Raw genomic sequence first — 16,454 nt, forward strand, 5'->3', positions numbered from 1 at the left:
TCTGGCACAGGGTGCCAAGGTGACGCCTGCCCTGGATGTCTAAGGACAGGAGATGGTGCCCAGATCAAGTCTGAGTGTTGGGTGTGTGTGGGCGAAAAGTGGCTTGTGGGGGAGGGGGTTGCTCTAGGTGGTGGGTAGAGTTTGTGGAAAGACACAGATGAGATGGAGTACGATAGATTAAAGGGGAAGCCTGGACTCCCCATGGAAAGGACAAGACAGACAAGGGCCAGATAAGAGCCCTGTATGCCATGTTAACAGAATATTCATATTTATTCTGAAACTAATGATGATCCATTGGAAGAAATAATCAAAGACAGGATATCATCAGATCTACAGAAATATTATTTGGGTGGCAGTTTTTTTTTTTTTTTAAAGATTTTAGTTTTTTCCTTTTTCTCCCCAAAGCCCCCCAGTACATAGTTGTATATTCTTCGTTGTGGGTCCTTCTAGTTGTGGCATGTGGGACGCTGCCTCAGCGTGGTTTGATGAGCAGTGCCATGTCCGCGCCCAGGATTCGAACCAACGAAACACTGGGCCGCCTGCAGCGGAGCACGCAAACTTAACCACTCGGCCACGGGGCCAGCCCCTGGATGGCAGTTTTTTATTTGAATGGAATTTGCCTACAGTCTCACAATATGCTAGAGAACTCTTATTTAGATTCAGATATTTACTGAGCATCTTGCCATCCAAAGCACCATGGGGAGCACCATGGAGAGGCAGACATGACTTAGATGTGGACCCTGCCTTTCACGGACTTGTAGTCCAGCAGAGGAAATACAACACATTCAGAACTGAAATGACAATCAATTCATGTTTCAGAAGAGTTGGAAGAGCTTTACAAGTCAGATGATTGCCTTTAACAAATTTTTATAACGGAAAAATATTAAAAGATTACTAGAGTTGTAAATTTTATGTGAAGGCAAAGTAGAAAAAGATTCTGTAATTTTGAGACTTTATTCTGAGTTATAATCAACAAGTGAATTTGGATCTGACATAATTCCTTAAGGGACAAACTTGTACCCCTTCAAATCCAAGAGGATCTGAACAACTTTGAGCACTTTAACCAAACAACCCTGGGCCGCATCAGAGATGCTGCAAAACCATTTGCTTGACTGTGCCATGGGGAGTCACAGAAACACACACACAGATATAGCGCTCCTACATCAAGTGCAAGTCTAACTATTTTTAAAATAAAGTTCCATCTTTCATATGAGTCAGACTTACCCATAGACAAGCAGATTCTTCTCAACTCGAAAGCACTCACTCCTCGCATAACCCTGGGACCTGTCCTGGGGCCGCCGAGGCTTTGTGCAAGGCTTCTCTTCAGAATCACTTTCCAAGTCTGAAAATTCCATCAGCTCATCCTCTTTCACTGCACTGTACAGCCTGGTTTGCTTCCTCACTCTTGGAGTGTCAATAACCAGGTTGTTCTAAAAAAGACAGCAGATACATTTGGAACTTCTGAAAAGGGGACCTTTGGGTTAGATCAGAGAGGGTCTGAATGGGACCTCTCACTCACCCTCCCATTTAAGGCATCAATATCCAATTCGGCCTTCTTGGCCCACTTTTGCCAGAAATTTGGATCATCCAAGGAAATGTCTGTCCTATTTCCAGATGCAACAAAACTGGCCTAAAGGGGAAAAAACATGCATTACTTTGAGATGCTTTCCTCAGAGGCAAAATGCAAAGCAGCTTTCGTTTATTCATTCACTCAAACATGTACGCATTCTTCCACTGTGAGCCAGACGCTGCAGCTGACAGACTGGGATGAAAGACTGTCCCTCAGGTAGTTCACCATCCAGGGGCTGAGATGGATCGGGAAACTAAAGATGACAGTGCAGCGTAATAAATGGTAGGCCAGAAAGGTCTGATCAGACGCAACTGATATACAGAAGAGGGCCCTAATTACCGTCAGGCAGGGTGCAGGTTGGGGTGGGGTAGGGGTGGAGGGAGGGCATTGCTGGGAAGAGAGAACAGGCTTTCCAGAATATAATGCCTGGACCAGAATGTTAAAAGCTCATGGAACAGGAAAGCACATGGAAATGTTCACAGCGCAGCATGTGCAAAGGTAGAGAGGAGAAGAAAGGCAATCATGTCACATGGCCAGGGACAAGGGCAGTCGGGGGAGTAGTCAAAGATCAAGCTGGCGAGGCAGGCAGAAGCCAGGTAAAGCAGGGCCCTGCATGTCCTGTTAACAGAGTCCAAACTCTAACATGAGTCAACTCTTTGAAAATGGGAATAATGTCAAGATGGATATGACCATATCCAAAGTCACCTGTTAGATCACACTGATGTCTTGGAGCATGGAGGGTAGAACAGAGTAGAACAGGCTACTGTAGTAGTTTAGGGAGGAAATAAGGAAGACTGAGAATAGGTATAGCAGAAATGGAAAACAGGAGATAGTCAAGAAAGATATACTTTAAAAGGTATTTTAAAGGAGTTAGAATCCGGGTGGATGTGAAGCAGGACAGAGGAGGAGGAAGCTAGGAAAAACCTCAGCATCCAACTTTGGCATCCAACTAGTGTTAACAAACAGGGGTGTGTGTGCGCACACAGAGGGTGGAGGGACAAGGGTGATGAATTTGGTTTTGCACATACTGAATCTGAAGTGCCGACTGAGGAAAAAACCCGAAAAGAGGCTGAAAGAGCTGAGGGAGAAGGTGTTGGGCCACAGCGTCCAGAGGAGGAGAGCTTTCAGGACTGAAGTAGCTGGGACAATTGGATGCCCACATGCAAAGGAGGGAGGTGGATCCCTACCTCACACCACACACAAGAATTCACTCAAAAAGGATCACAGGCCTAAAGGTAAGAGTGAAAACCATAAAACTCTTAGAAGAAAACACAGGAGCAAATCTTTGTAACCTTAGGTTAAACAATTCACCAAAAGCACAAACAATAAAAGAAAAAATGGGTAAACTGGACTTCATTAAAATTAAACACTGTTAAGAAAAGACTAGGAGAAAATATTTGTGAATTATATTATCTGATGAGGAATTTTTATCCAGAATATATAAAGAATTCTTAAAATTCAATAATAAAAAGACAACTCAAAAGACGAATAAAGGATTTGAACATTTTTCCAAAAACGATACAGCACTTCACACTAACAGGCTATAATCAAAAAGACAGCCAATAAAAAGTGTTGGTGAGGATGTGGAGAAACTGGAACCCAAAAACACTGCTGGTGGGAAGGGAAAATAGTACAGTCACTTTAGAACAGTATGGCAGTTCCTTAAAGGGTTTAACATGCAGTTAATAGCAATTCCCTTCCTGGTATATATGCAAGAGAAATAAAAACATATTTTCACACAAAAACTTGCACACAAATACTCATAACATTATTCATAATAACCAAAAGTGGAAAGAACTCAAGTCTCATTAACAACTAGTGAATGGATAAACAACTCCAATGTCCATTATCAACTGGTAAATGAGACATAGCCATATAACGGAAGATTGTTCAGCAATAAAAAGGAAGGAATTACTGATACATGCTACAACATGGATGAACCTCAAAAACATTATGCTAAGTGAATGAAGCCAGAAACAAAAGACTATGTGTTGTATGATTCCAATTATATGAAATGTCCAGAGTAGGCAAATCTATAGAGACAGAAAACAGATTAGTGGTTGCCAAGGCCTTATAGGGGGAGGGGAGAGGGGTGAAGAGGAAAAGCGAGGGAGGGGAGGGAGGAGAAGAGGAGGGGAGGGAGGGAAAGACTGACTGTTAATGGGAAAGCGGATCTTTTGGGGATGATGGAAATGTTCTAAACTTAGATGTGATGATAGCTGCACAAGTCTATAAATATGGTAAAGGCAGTGAATTGTACACTTAAAATAGGTGAATTTTATGGTAAGTAAATTACATTTCAATAAAGCTGTTAAAAATAAAAGTGTAGAGTGGGCCTGGGTGTGAATGGGTGGAAAAACATTTAGGTGAAACCTCAGAAGGGGCTCTCAGTAGAGTGGCCTGGTGCTCAGTGGCCATCTTGGCCAGAGCTGGTCTGATAGAGAGGTCAGGGAGGGGTACAAGCTGGAAGCTGAAAATTAAGTAGAAAGGGAGGCAGTGGAGAAGACAGCTGGTGTAAATAACACTTGTGTGGATTTTAGCTACCAAAGGAGAGTTATGGAGTTGTAACTAGAGGGGAAAACAGATGAAAGACTTTTTAAGGATAGGAGTGACTTGACTGTTCTTAGAGGCTCTGCCAGAATCAGGATCTCAGGAAAAAAGGAAGATGATGAGGGCGTAGGAGCACAAGAAATGGAGAGGATGGGGTCGAGAACACAGGTAAAGGATTAGCTGGGGAGCTGGGCAGCAGGGATGAGGACAAGGTGAGGGCCCTGACTGGTGCCATACACACAGAAGAGAACCCAAAGCACAAAGAAAGAATGTCTTGTGCATTAGGGGCTCCATAGGGAGGTAATAATTAATTTCTTAATTTGCAATATAAAGTAAACATTATGCATGCATCTTATGAGCACTTTACAAGATGAACAACACACTATTACACTTCTGTAGGAAACTCTATTACATGTCCGTAGATAACCTGCCTCTTCAGATCAATTCCCACCTTAGCAAATGTGGAACCTTTTCCTTCAGACTCAATGGTGATGGTATGAGTTCGCCGTAGGAGAATCTGATCAATATCTTCCTCGCAGAATTTAGACCCTTCATCCTCCTCATCCATGAGGGCACCATAGGCCCCTTTTCGTAGAAGATCCTCTATTTCTTTCTTGGAAAGCTGTTGTACCTGTTTTAGAGAAATATTCAAAATAATTTAGAACTGAAATATTTGTAGACTACACAAATGTTTTATTTTTCTCAAGAGGGTAAACCTGAGTTATAACAAAGGGAAATGTGACAAAATATGCTTAAAATACTGATGTCAAAAAATAATCAGGGGCCAGTCCCGTAGCCAAGTGGTTAAGTTCACGCGCTGTGCTTCGGTGGCCCAGGGTTTCGCTGGTTTGGATCCTGGGTGCAGACATGGCACCACTCATCAGGCCATGCTGAGGTGGCATTCCACATGCCACAACTAGAAGGACCCACAACTGAAATATACAACTATGTACTGGGGGGATTTGGGGAGAAAAAGCAGGAGGAAAAAAAAAAAAGAAGTTTGGCAACAGTTGTTAGCTCAGGTGCCAATCTTTAAAAAAAAATAATAATCAGATGCTGGATAATTTCTCACTATCAGCTAAATGAAGTCAGGAGGCAGAATGAATGAAAGATCTGGGCAAGTGTGGCTTACCCCATTGGTGGCATTCTCTCTCCCGCTCATGGACTGCAGCACAGCTTTGTCCAGACCGAGCTTTAAACTAGCCTTGTCGAACATTTCTCTCTCATAAGAATTTCTTGTAATCAGCCTGTAGATTTTCACAGATTTGCTCTGTCCTATTCTATGACATCTAGCCTGAGCCTGGAAGAAAAAGAAAATTAATGGCTACCAAAGAAAGAAAAGACTCAACTGTCAGTGTAGGAGCATCTGTTCCAATAACTAGAGGTGCAGTTTAGAAGAGGGTTAACATACTAAGAAATTGCTTTTACATTACTAATGAATTGATTACTGGTTGGTTCATTTGCCCCGATCATAGGACACTGCCTGAGTGACCACATGACTTTAATGTATTGGTTTGACCAGCAATTCTCTGTCATAGACGAATGACTTAAAAAAAAAAGAAAAGAAAAGAAAGAAGGCACCAGGAAGATTTTCTTGTTTACCTGGAGATCATTTTGGGGATTCCAGTCAGAATCAAAGATGATGCAGGTATCAGCAGCAGTAAGATTAATGCCTAACCCTCCTGCCCGTGTACACAGGAGGAAAACAAACCGATCCGAATCAGGTTTGGAGAATCTGTCAATAGCTGCCTGACGGAGGTTGCCTCTTACTCGGCCGTCGATCCTTTCATACGGGTACCTAGAAAATGTCAGTATTAACAAGGAGGCCTAACAAATGGCTACAGTATACTTGCTCCTTTTTTTATTTTTAAGAAAGTACTACAATATGGGACATATATTAACAGAATGATATTATTTATCAGAAATAATTTCAAAGCAAATATGTTTTGTAGCTTTTTATACAATTGGTTAAACACCCAAAGATTAAATTTTATTTTACTTCCTTTCCAGTGAAATATCTAAACTCTAAAAATAGCTGACACCTCTTAACAGTAAAATAACAATTTCAATTTTAGGTAAGAACTATTCCCACCTAGTGAAAAGAAAGAAACGGGAAACAAAATTGCCCACAAAAGTATGCAGCATCCTACTGTAGTCATCACATAGAATAACTGTCGTGTACATCTACAGCTTTTAAAAAGAGATGTGACACATTTTGCCCACTTCATCCCCTTTATCATAAATGTCACTTCGAGGTAAAGCTCTTGGAGCCCAGTAAAAGGTCATTTTTTAATTTCCTTTTTATTCTTACGGTACAGTGGCCCTCACCGTCTTTGAATGAGGTAGTCTTCCAGTATGTCCAAGCAGCGCACCATCTGGGAAAAGATAAGCACCCTGTGGCCACCAGCCTTCAGTTTTGGCAGCAGCTTGTCAATCAGCACTAGCTTGCCAGCAGCCTGGATCATCGCCTGGAGCTGAAAATCTGGAGAGTCTGCATTGTGTGTTTCTTTAAACTCTTCCAAAATTTTCTCTTCAGCACCTGCAGAGATTGGACAGCATAACGTGAATACTGTAAAAGGGTTTTGTTACTTAAAACAATGAACTTGCTTTCAAAACCCACTGCAAACTGTAGGAACCAGAACACCATACTCACGTTTATGAACATGAATCCATCCACTTACTCAAAGTTAGGTCTACACAAAATTATGACGATACAAAAGGGATCAAAGTTTTAAGCACAACACATTTAGGCATTTTGGGGGGGACCACATTTTCCAGCAAACAAATGTTTGCTGTCTGTAGAAACTGAATTTCAACAACAGACTGTCAAGCCAGAAGTGGCAGAAACAAGCCAAGGGCCAGATACCTACAGAAAATTTGGAACCTAAATTGCTAAAGAAATGAAGAACTGTTTACTAGCTGAATATAAACAAAAACAACAAAATCTGTTCAGAAACTAAGAAACAAGGGAGTGGAGCTCTCACCATTCCAAGGCAAGGGCAGGAGTCTGTGTGTATAATCACATATTAATGCAGCCAAAACGACTGCAAGGAAAGCCAATTCCGTCTTCAGGATAATTTTTAGATATTTTTGTGGGGAACTTGAGCACACATCTTCTATTGCACTCTCTAAATCTCCCTCCATATTCATTCCCATCTGAGAATTTCCTAAGGTACTAAAATTCTATCTTAAATTATCCAAAGGTTTAAAAACAAAACAATCTCTAAGTGTTTCATGTGAGACCTCTACGCCTAACCCTCTTTATCTCACAGCCCCACAGGAATTTCTGCTTGTTCAGAGACCTGGGTGCTGCAGAGAAGCCTCATCTTCCTAAGGAACGAAGTCCTGACCGCTTCCTCCCCTGACCCCAAACACACGCCTACTCAGGAAGCAGCAGGCTAAGCTTCCTACGACTGCTTAGGTGGCTTAACTGGAATTACGCAGCATCAGTCTGGCCTCCTCCCATCGCTGGGGTTAATCAGGGCATGGCTGCTGTGCTCAGTGCCTCTCCCTGAGGACAGGGGATATGGTCACCTATCCTTTAGAAAATATGAACAAACAAATCCATCTAATGGGATAGGTTCCAGCCCTAAACTGGGCCAGAAACTTTGAACTACTCTTTCTGCCACTGGTTTTAAATGTGAACTAACTATATACAAGATGGGGATATATAAACCTCAAAAAGGTTTTTAAAGATCAGGTTAGTTAGGCCACCACAGCCATTCAGACAGTACTTCTGCAAGCAGCAGCAGATGTAACAAAAGTGCCATCCTACTTCCACTTTAAGGGCACTGTGGAAATTAACTTATGACATGGTCATACACAGAAATACAGCTTGTTAATTATTAATCAACAAAGAACCTTACTAAGAACAGATTAAAGTCACTCAGCGTCTTCCCCAAGCACTAAGGCCTTCTGCACAGCACACTGTTACTGCTCGGAAGGGGACTGGCAGAAAACACCAGCTGGGCCAGAACTGCTAGGCTCTCACTTCCTCTTCCACGTGAATAAAAGGCTAATAAGATTCAGGACTTTTCTCTAAGTGGAAAAAAAAGCAAAGGTTTTACTAGGAAAAGGTAAAAAACAAAATGCTGTTTACGAGTATTAGCAGGAATGTTCTTGAATAATATTTTCCAAAACATGAAATTTAGAAATCTAGGTTCTAGATTCGGGACAAGAATTCCACATATTACATGAGGTCTTTTTGAAAAGTTTGCTCCTGCTGTGCAATATACTATCGGCTCTTTCCAACTCAGAAATAGACAGATTTTACTTACAATATTTGGATATTTTTTATCCATATTAAGATTATAATCCATAATCAAAATAAAATATACTATTTTAGTTTAAAACAAGTTAATGGTCAATGAGGAGTTTTCAAAATGAAATAATCATTTTGATAAAATAAATATCAGACATGTTTGAATTATTTTAGCAAAATACTTGAAAATATAAATAATTCAGTCAAATGGGAGACATTTTTTTAACTTTATATTTATTCAGAGACAAGAAAAATAACTTTCCTGCTTTTTCAATGCTACCAATAATTTCTCATCTTATAAAGAACAGCCAAAAATAAAAGTAAATTCTTTCTTACGTGACAAAAGCTACTGCTGAATTAATCAGTTCAGCTCTTTGTTATGAATTCAGGTTCTTAAAGTGGCAGGCAGTTTATACTAGAAACACTTCATTTAAAAATACCAGCAAACAGGGGCCGGCCCAGTAGCACAGTGGTTAAGTTCGCACGCTCCGCTTCAGCAGCCTGGGGTTTGCCGGTTCAGATCCCGGCTGTGGACATGGCACTGCTTGGCAAGCCATGCTGTGGTAGGCGTCCCATGTATAAAGTAGAGGAAGATGGGCATGGATGTTAGCTCAGGGCCAGTCTTCCTCAGCAAAAAGAGGAGGATTGGCAGCAGATGTTAGCTCAGGGCTAATCTTCCTCAAAAAAACCCCCCAAAACCCAGCAAACATATTTCCTACATGATCCCTTTAGCACTGTATTTATTACGGCAATACTGAAGGGATGGAAAGGTGTTGGGGAGAAAAGCAATGTCTAATGTCCCAAATTTTCAAGTTTACCAATGAATGATTTACCTTGATGTCAGATTTGTAAATATCAATCAGAAAATGAACTAGAAATAGGTTATGACAAACCATGATACGTTGTTGGCACTGCTCTTAGTTAAAGTACTGTTTGTACTACATTTAAAAAGGTAGGCGTGTGTGTGCATATGTATCAAAGACAATTTGAAATGTGTGTATTCACTTGAAATAAGAGTGGAAGTCTTTTCACTCCCACAGATGCTCATTGTGAGGGCAGTAACTGCAATGTTACCTAGCTATATTAGCCACAGACAAGAAATTATTTTCTTTTGAAGATTACCAGAAAAAAACAAGTTGTTACTTTCTCTCTGAAATTCATCCCATCGTGTCGGCTTCAGCCTCGCTTCCTTTCTGCCCACTATTCCCCACACTCCTGCTGCCCAACAACAACAGATGACTCTCGGGTCACGCCTAATCATGAGGCGACCTGGACCAAGTTTCAACATTATTTTTACTCTCACTAGGGAAACTAAAATTGGACATTCCATTCTAATAAAGCTTGGGCCAATAACAGTAATTCCACTTATGTTATGCAGTTACCTGCTTACCTTTTAGCAAGAAAAACAACTAGCAAACTGACCAAGTGCTTACAGTGCACCAAACACTGTTCTAAGCACTTCAGGAAAAATATTAACACACATTAAAAACATTTCTCAGCGGGGCTGGCCTCATGGCCAAGTGGTTAAAGTTCCACATACTCTGCTTCAGTGGCTTGGGTTCGGATCCCAGGCACAGACCTACTCCACTCATCAGGCCATGTTGTGGAGTTGGCCCACACACAAAATAGAGGAAGACTGGCACAGATGTTAGCTCAGGGCTAATCTTCCTCAGCAAAGAACTAATCTTCCTCAGCAAAAAAAAAAAACAAAAAACAAAAAACAAAAAATAAAATTAAAAAAAAATTCTCATTTACATAGTTTGTTCTACCATCACCTCTAATTTATTTTCATCTGCTTTGCTTACGTAACCACTCTCAATTTATACATATAGTTGCTTCTATTTTCCACAATTAGAAATGTGCACTGTTGTATTGAACTTCCATTTGATTGGGGCTGCTTTCCTCTGCCACACCCAAGGCAAATTTCAATTTAACCTCCAAAATTGAAAATGAACTTGTAACTGCTCAATAAACATGTGTACAGTCAGCATCATCTCAGTACACTTTCTACTCTAGACTGTGGATGAGAATGGGCAGTACCGGCCCTGGAGCAAGCTCTGGGCAACACAACATCTACATAAGTTATCTGGGTGCTTGTAACGCCTAATGTGTGTGTGTGTCTATATATGTGTATTTTTTTTTACTACAATTTCCCAATATAAAGGCATATAAGGATACCCACTTAACAGACACTTCACAACTTGTCATCAGGACAGAAAAGCCGAGCTCAAGGTGTGACCAATTAGAACACAGCCACAAATGCAAGCCTTTGTCCTCCCGGCGAACAACGAATTATATAGGATGACCCTGAAGAGCAGCCAGCCAGGGAAGAGACCCACTAGCTGTGTTTTGGGGGGACCTCCCACCTGCAATGCTCAATGCACATAACTAGCATGTAACCAAACAAGGTAAACTTGATGGGACCCAGAGCGGATGTCTAACGACCGTCACTGAAGTCATCCCTTTCACACACATCCTGCTACAGCGTTCGAGCTCTTCTGTGAGTGTCTTTTCTTTCCCCTTGGAGGCTACTATTCTTCATTTTCTTTCTACCAGATAGTAAATGCAAAAGTGTGCATGTGTCACACGAGTACATGTACACAAACACCACACACACAATGCGTGCCTTACTTATACCATCAATCACCCTGATCCTCAACTCCATCTCTCCAAGTCCGGAACAGGCTGGCTGACACTCACCATCAGAGCCTTACAGGCTCCTAAATGCATGGTGACTATCAGGTTGGCAGCAGTAAAGATATAATAATCACACACGATGCTCTGGAAGACAAAGCTAAAAGCACACAGTTTGGAACGGAAATTCACTGATGTCTCACCACAGCAATGACCTCAGGTGCTATGCTGAGACTGTCTTCCAGGCGTGGGCCACTTCGTCATTTAGTACCAGGAACTTCTGGATCTGAGGTGGCTGACAGGTAAGTTACGAAAGGGAAAAAGATGAGGAACTCTTTAAATTAGCTGCCCTTGAACCTCACAGATTGTGATGAAGACAAAACCAGGCTTTGTTCCTTCTCCCCTGGAAGGGAACCTAATTGCACTACTGGCCAATTACAATTGCACACCAGCATTCCAAGTTAGCCAGCCATCACCTTTCTTTACCCCATATTAACTCTGGCCTGGACGACAGCAATAGCCTCCTCACTGGTCTTTCTGCTTGTCCTGTCTTTCCCTACTCCATCTGTTTAGATGATGTTGCCAGATCAATCATCCTGAATCACAGTTCTAATCATTTCTCAGCTCAAACACTAACCAAAGGTTTTCCACTGCCTACAGACGAAAGCCAAAATCCCATATCCCACACTGAGGGCTTTCCAGAGCACGGACCAGCAGGTCCGAGGCTTGGTGTCCCACTGCCTCACATGTGCTTTATACTTTGGGCACATTCCCCTCTGCTTTCCTGCCTCCTTCTCTTTGTTCATGATACTACATCAGCCTAAATGCCCTTTCTTTTTCTAACCTGACTGGCAAAATCTTTCTTGCCCCTGTAGGCCTGTCTCGAGGCCACCGCTTTCTAACGGCCTTTTTAATCCCAATCCCTGACAAGCTGAAGGTCTTGTATTCTCCAGAGTATCTTACACATCATAGGCGTGAAATATTTGTTCCTCTAATGATTCCTGTAAGTATTTAATAGAGGTTTTTACTAGTATCAGTTACATAACACTATCAATTTAGTTAGGAAAATAGGAAGACCGTGAAGTAGTCATCAATAAAAGGGACAAACTATCATCAAAGCTTTAAGTTAATCTCTCATTCTTAGGGACTAGGTACTACAGGCCTCTAGACTGAGAGAAATTTCCTCCTATCGAAGTCGTGAGACAGCTAACAGCTGCCTTCTCACACCACAGTTCCCCTCTGACTTCTCTGATTTAAACACACAGAGCAAGAAAACCTCAGTCAGGGGCTAGCTTCTCTTCAGCTGTTTGCACCTTCGATGATTTCTGGCCACGGAGCACTAACATTTCTTTTCACAGGGTGAGACATGGCTATTTGGAAGGAAGAGGACGGCGAGGTGAGGTCCGAATTCAGGAAGCGGCAGGGGCAGTGGTCCTTGGCCTTCAACCACCACAGAAGGCAAATCATAAAGCATAGGAAGCCGGTGAAACGCAACATTGACATGACAGGATACAGGAATGACTACAAACCATAAAATTCTCAGTCTCCTGGGAGAAAGGGATGTCTGATGCTCTGAGGGTCACTTAGACAAGCTCGCGAGTGCGCAGGCTTACCATTAATAAGGTACGGATGATTGCAGCACTTCCGTAATTCCATCATAGTGTTTAAAAGGTTAGGGACGTTAGCTTGACCACCACCTTTGGAAAGAAATGTAAAATTCTTCTCAAGGATGGCTCGGTAATATTTCTTCTGAATGTTTGTTAGCTCAACTTCAATAATAGTTTCTTCTTTGGGGGCCAAGTTCTTTTCTACATCCTCCTTGAGACGTCTCAACATCATTGGCTTTAGAATAGCCTGGAGTTTTTGCACCTAAAAAAGGACCTTAAGTAAATACTGGTATCGTGATTTGCTTGCATGTCAAAACATATCCTAACATGAAAAATCAGGATTATCTTATTTATTTACCGTTCATTTTCATTTGTCAAAACCCAGTCAGGGTATGAAGGCACTAATCTTTCAACTTTCAAAACAGAAGCGCATGAAGGTTGAATGATTCCATTTCGAATGGACTTATTTCATCTATCCAGGAGTCCTGAACAGCCAGAAGGCTTGAAAAATACACAGCAGAAAAGAACCCAATTTATTCATTTAGCTTTCCCTTCTGTTTGTCTTAAGCCATGGGGACGATGAGGGAGAGGGAGGAGACGGTGCCCTGGGAGTGCTACGCTTCAGTTCTCGTCCTTTCTAGAAAGAGCTCACAGAATGAGTAAGACAGGAGTCATCGAGTCCCTGCACCAGCGAGCAAGCAGAGACGTCTCTGTGGTTCTCTTTTCTGCTGACTGGAAATAGGACACAGCGCACCAGATAGTTTTTAAGAAAAGCAAAACAAAACAAAGACTTCACTTTGAACTAAACTAAGAGGTTGCAGACAGTAAGTTGAGGGAAGAGGGACATAAAGACCAAGATTTCAGGCATATCTCCATACTTATTTCAAATACAGCATGACAACAAACAACATATAACTCTTACAATGCATAAAATAACCAATCCCTTTTCATACACAATACTTCATTTATTTCTCACAGAAATCATGTGGGGTAGTTATGACCCAAGTTTCTAAAGGAAAATATGTAGACTCAGAACAGTAAGCAATATGACCAGGTATACAGTTAAGAAATAAGACTAGAACCTCAACTCTGGGAGGCAAACAGCTCCACAAATGCCAGTGGCTTCTGACATTATCCCCAAAAGTATACAGAGCAAACCCACAACCCTGAACAGCACGGCAGTCTCTGAAAATTACAGGAACAGGTACGCAGCCTCTCTACAAATCTCACAGCCCTTCACGAGGGCAGACAGACAACCAACCAAGAAAACCTCCACAGTGAAGACTCAGAATGTGCAAGGAAAGGAGACAGAAAGCTCACTTGTCTACTAGGTGGGAAACAACTGATATAATTTATACTTTTAAGTAGTTGAATATTAATGCTTTGCCATTTCATGGGTTAATCTTCAATTATATGACTAAAATACAAAGTAGACATAAGTACCTGTTCTTCTGTTTTCAGATCACCAAATTCTTGCATAAAGGTGGTTTCTGAAGGGAAACGACTCGGTTCCAGGAAATGAAGCAAGCTGAAGAGCTCTTCCACAGTGTTCTGGAGGGGGGTCCCCGTCAGCAGCACTTTATGCTCCTGCAGGAATACAAGGAAAGCAACTCAGCAAGTCCCAACAAAATCAGTTTCTTGAAACCAAAGCCTCTCTCTAGATAGATACCCATGTTCCTACTTTTACTCACTAACATTAACGCAGCATGCACTCTATGTAAACTACAGGAATTAGGCACAAAAGCGAAGATGCAAGAAAAACACGGTCCCCGCTTCAGACAGATAACATGCAAGGGCCTCACTGGAATTCTGCAGACCCTGTAAATGTGTCTTGCCATTTCATGTCTTCCTGGGATCATTAGGTCAACATTTTAGTGCCATGGCTTCGCAAGTCCCCTAAGTCTCCATGCTTTTTTCTCCACCAAAGTTTAAGATTGTTCCTAAAATCCCTAGACTCCTATAAAGCTTACATGCTTCTTTCTTTTCTCTACATCGACAGTGCCCTCGTCTCCCCATCTGCTTCCTGCATGACTCACTTTAGAGACAAAAGAAGTTCTTCTACATGCAGCAGCATATGAAAAACGATTTTGTTCTGCAAAAATTTCAAACTAGCAAAAGAGGTCAGCTTGGTTTTAAATACCACAATCATTTTTTTTTAACAGATGCTATTTCTAACTTTGTCTCTTTAAACCAAATTAGGTATTTCTTTAAAATAATTCTTCCTGTTTACAAGCTTTTTCTCCAGCTTTCCTTATGTATTTGCACACTTGTCCTTCTTTTTTTTTGCTTTTTAAGATTGGCACCTGAGCTAACATCTGTTGCCAGTCTTCTTTTTTTCCTTCTTCTTCTCCCCGAAGTCCGCCAGTACACAGTTGTATATTCTAGTTGTAGGTCCTTCTGGTTCTACTATGTAGGATGCCACCTCGGCATGGCCTGAGGAGCAGTGCCATGTCCACAACCAGGATTTGAACCGGCGAAACCCTGGGCCGGACGAAGAGGAGCACGTGAACTTAACCACTTGTCCCCGGGTCCAGCACCATGTCCTACTTCTACATGTCCAACATGAAGAAGCTGTTTTGCAGTGACCAGTCTTAACAATAGTCAGTTTATTAATCTTAAGGGCCTTATTATTTTCAACTTTAATTTGGCTATTTGACATATAGCATAGCTAATAAAACTAATTGAGAAAGTAATTATACCACCAGTAGGTTTAAAAGCAATATTCTGACTTAACTTGGAATCTGACAAGACTTGGTTGCCAAGCAGACAGTACATGCTCAGCAAATACAAGATGAATGACAGAACTAAGGGCAGGCTAATTTCTAAATATCTACCAACGTCTTATCTGTCAATGAAGCTCTTCGAAGGCAAGGTGGAGCAGTTGAATTTGCTTTTATTCCTCCTCTTCTCCCTTTGATTCAGGAAGATACGCAGACCACCATCATCTTCAGACTCATTAAATTCATAAAGAGTAAGGAGTCTGCACATCCATTCAAGATTTTCTAACGTAAAACCATACTGGTGGGTAACGTGGGCCCCAATCCCTGACATACTCAAGTTCTGAATTACTTTATCCAAGAATTTTTTTTTTTTTTTAAAGATTTTATTTTTTCCTTTTTCTCCCCAAAGCCCCCCAGTACATAGTTGTATATTCTTTGTTGTGGGTCCTTCTAGTTGTGGCATATGGGACGCTGCCTCAGCGTGGTTTGATGAGCAGTGCCATGTCCGCGCCCAGGATTCGAACCAACGAAACACTGGGCTGCCTGCAGCAGAGCGCGCGAACTTAACCACTCGGCCACGGGGCCAGCCCCTTTATCCAAGAATTTTTAAAAATACTGTCATAGATTCAGGAAAAGCGTTACTGCGGTGGAAGAGAGCTGCGGAGATACTAAATAATGTCTCTCAGTTTCTTCATATCCTTCATGACTGAGTTAAATCCTGAGCCTCTAGCCAAATACTTCAGAAATAGCCTTTTAACTTATTTCAAAATAAACTTACTTGAAAAAAGGGAAGGAACTCCTTCTTTATGCTGCAGTCCCTCAAGGGCTGTTTAAAGCCAATTATACCAAATGATTACAACCCTTTTATAAGGTTGCATATGAGCAGTGGAATAAAACTAGGTTTCCATTTGAAAGTAACTATTATATAACATATGATTAATGGACACAGCATCACAAAACGTCATGTGAGAGACTCGGGCTTTCGAGCTTATCAAGCTCAACTATGCCAACAGACAGGCTTTTGGCTTGAAAATGTTACCATTCTTTTTAGCTCTGATGGAGTGATGTCCATTTAATTTCATTTCACCAGACCCTTTGTGTGAGGCCTCCTG

General features: G+C 41.5%; 1 protein-coding gene across 10 annotated transcripts in view; it reads right to left on the reverse strand.

The window, feature by feature from the left end:
• Positions 1-16,454, reverse strand: part of CHD7 (chromodomain helicase DNA binding protein 7) — a 182,894-nt gene that overhangs the window by 24,211 nt on the left and 142,229 nt on the right. For all 10 annotated transcript variants that reach the window (XM_070221513.1, XM_023648550.2, XM_023648551.2 and 7 more), the window contains 8 exons: positions 14,066-14,209; positions 12,629-12,884; positions 6,449-6,659; positions 5,723-5,918; positions 5,253-5,420; positions 4,572-4,751; positions 1,520-1,630; positions 1,225-1,430 (listed from right to left, as the gene is read on the reverse strand). In XM_070221513.1, coding sequence (XP_070077614.1) covers positions 1,225-1,430; positions 1,520-1,630; positions 4,572-4,751; positions 5,253-5,420; positions 5,723-5,918; positions 6,449-6,659; positions 12,629-12,884; positions 14,066-14,209 — 1,472 coding nt within the window. The remainder of the gene's footprint in view (positions 1-1,224; positions 1,431-1,519; positions 1,631-4,571; positions 4,752-5,252; positions 5,421-5,722; positions 5,919-6,448; positions 6,660-12,628; positions 12,885-14,065; positions 14,210-16,454) is intronic.

This window comes from Equus caballus, chromosome 9, assembly GCF_041296265.1.
Source record: "Equus caballus isolate H_3958 breed thoroughbred chromosome 9, TB-T2T, whole genome shotgun sequence".
Lineage (NCBI taxonomy): Eukaryota > Metazoa > Chordata > Mammalia > Perissodactyla > Equidae > Equus > Equus caballus.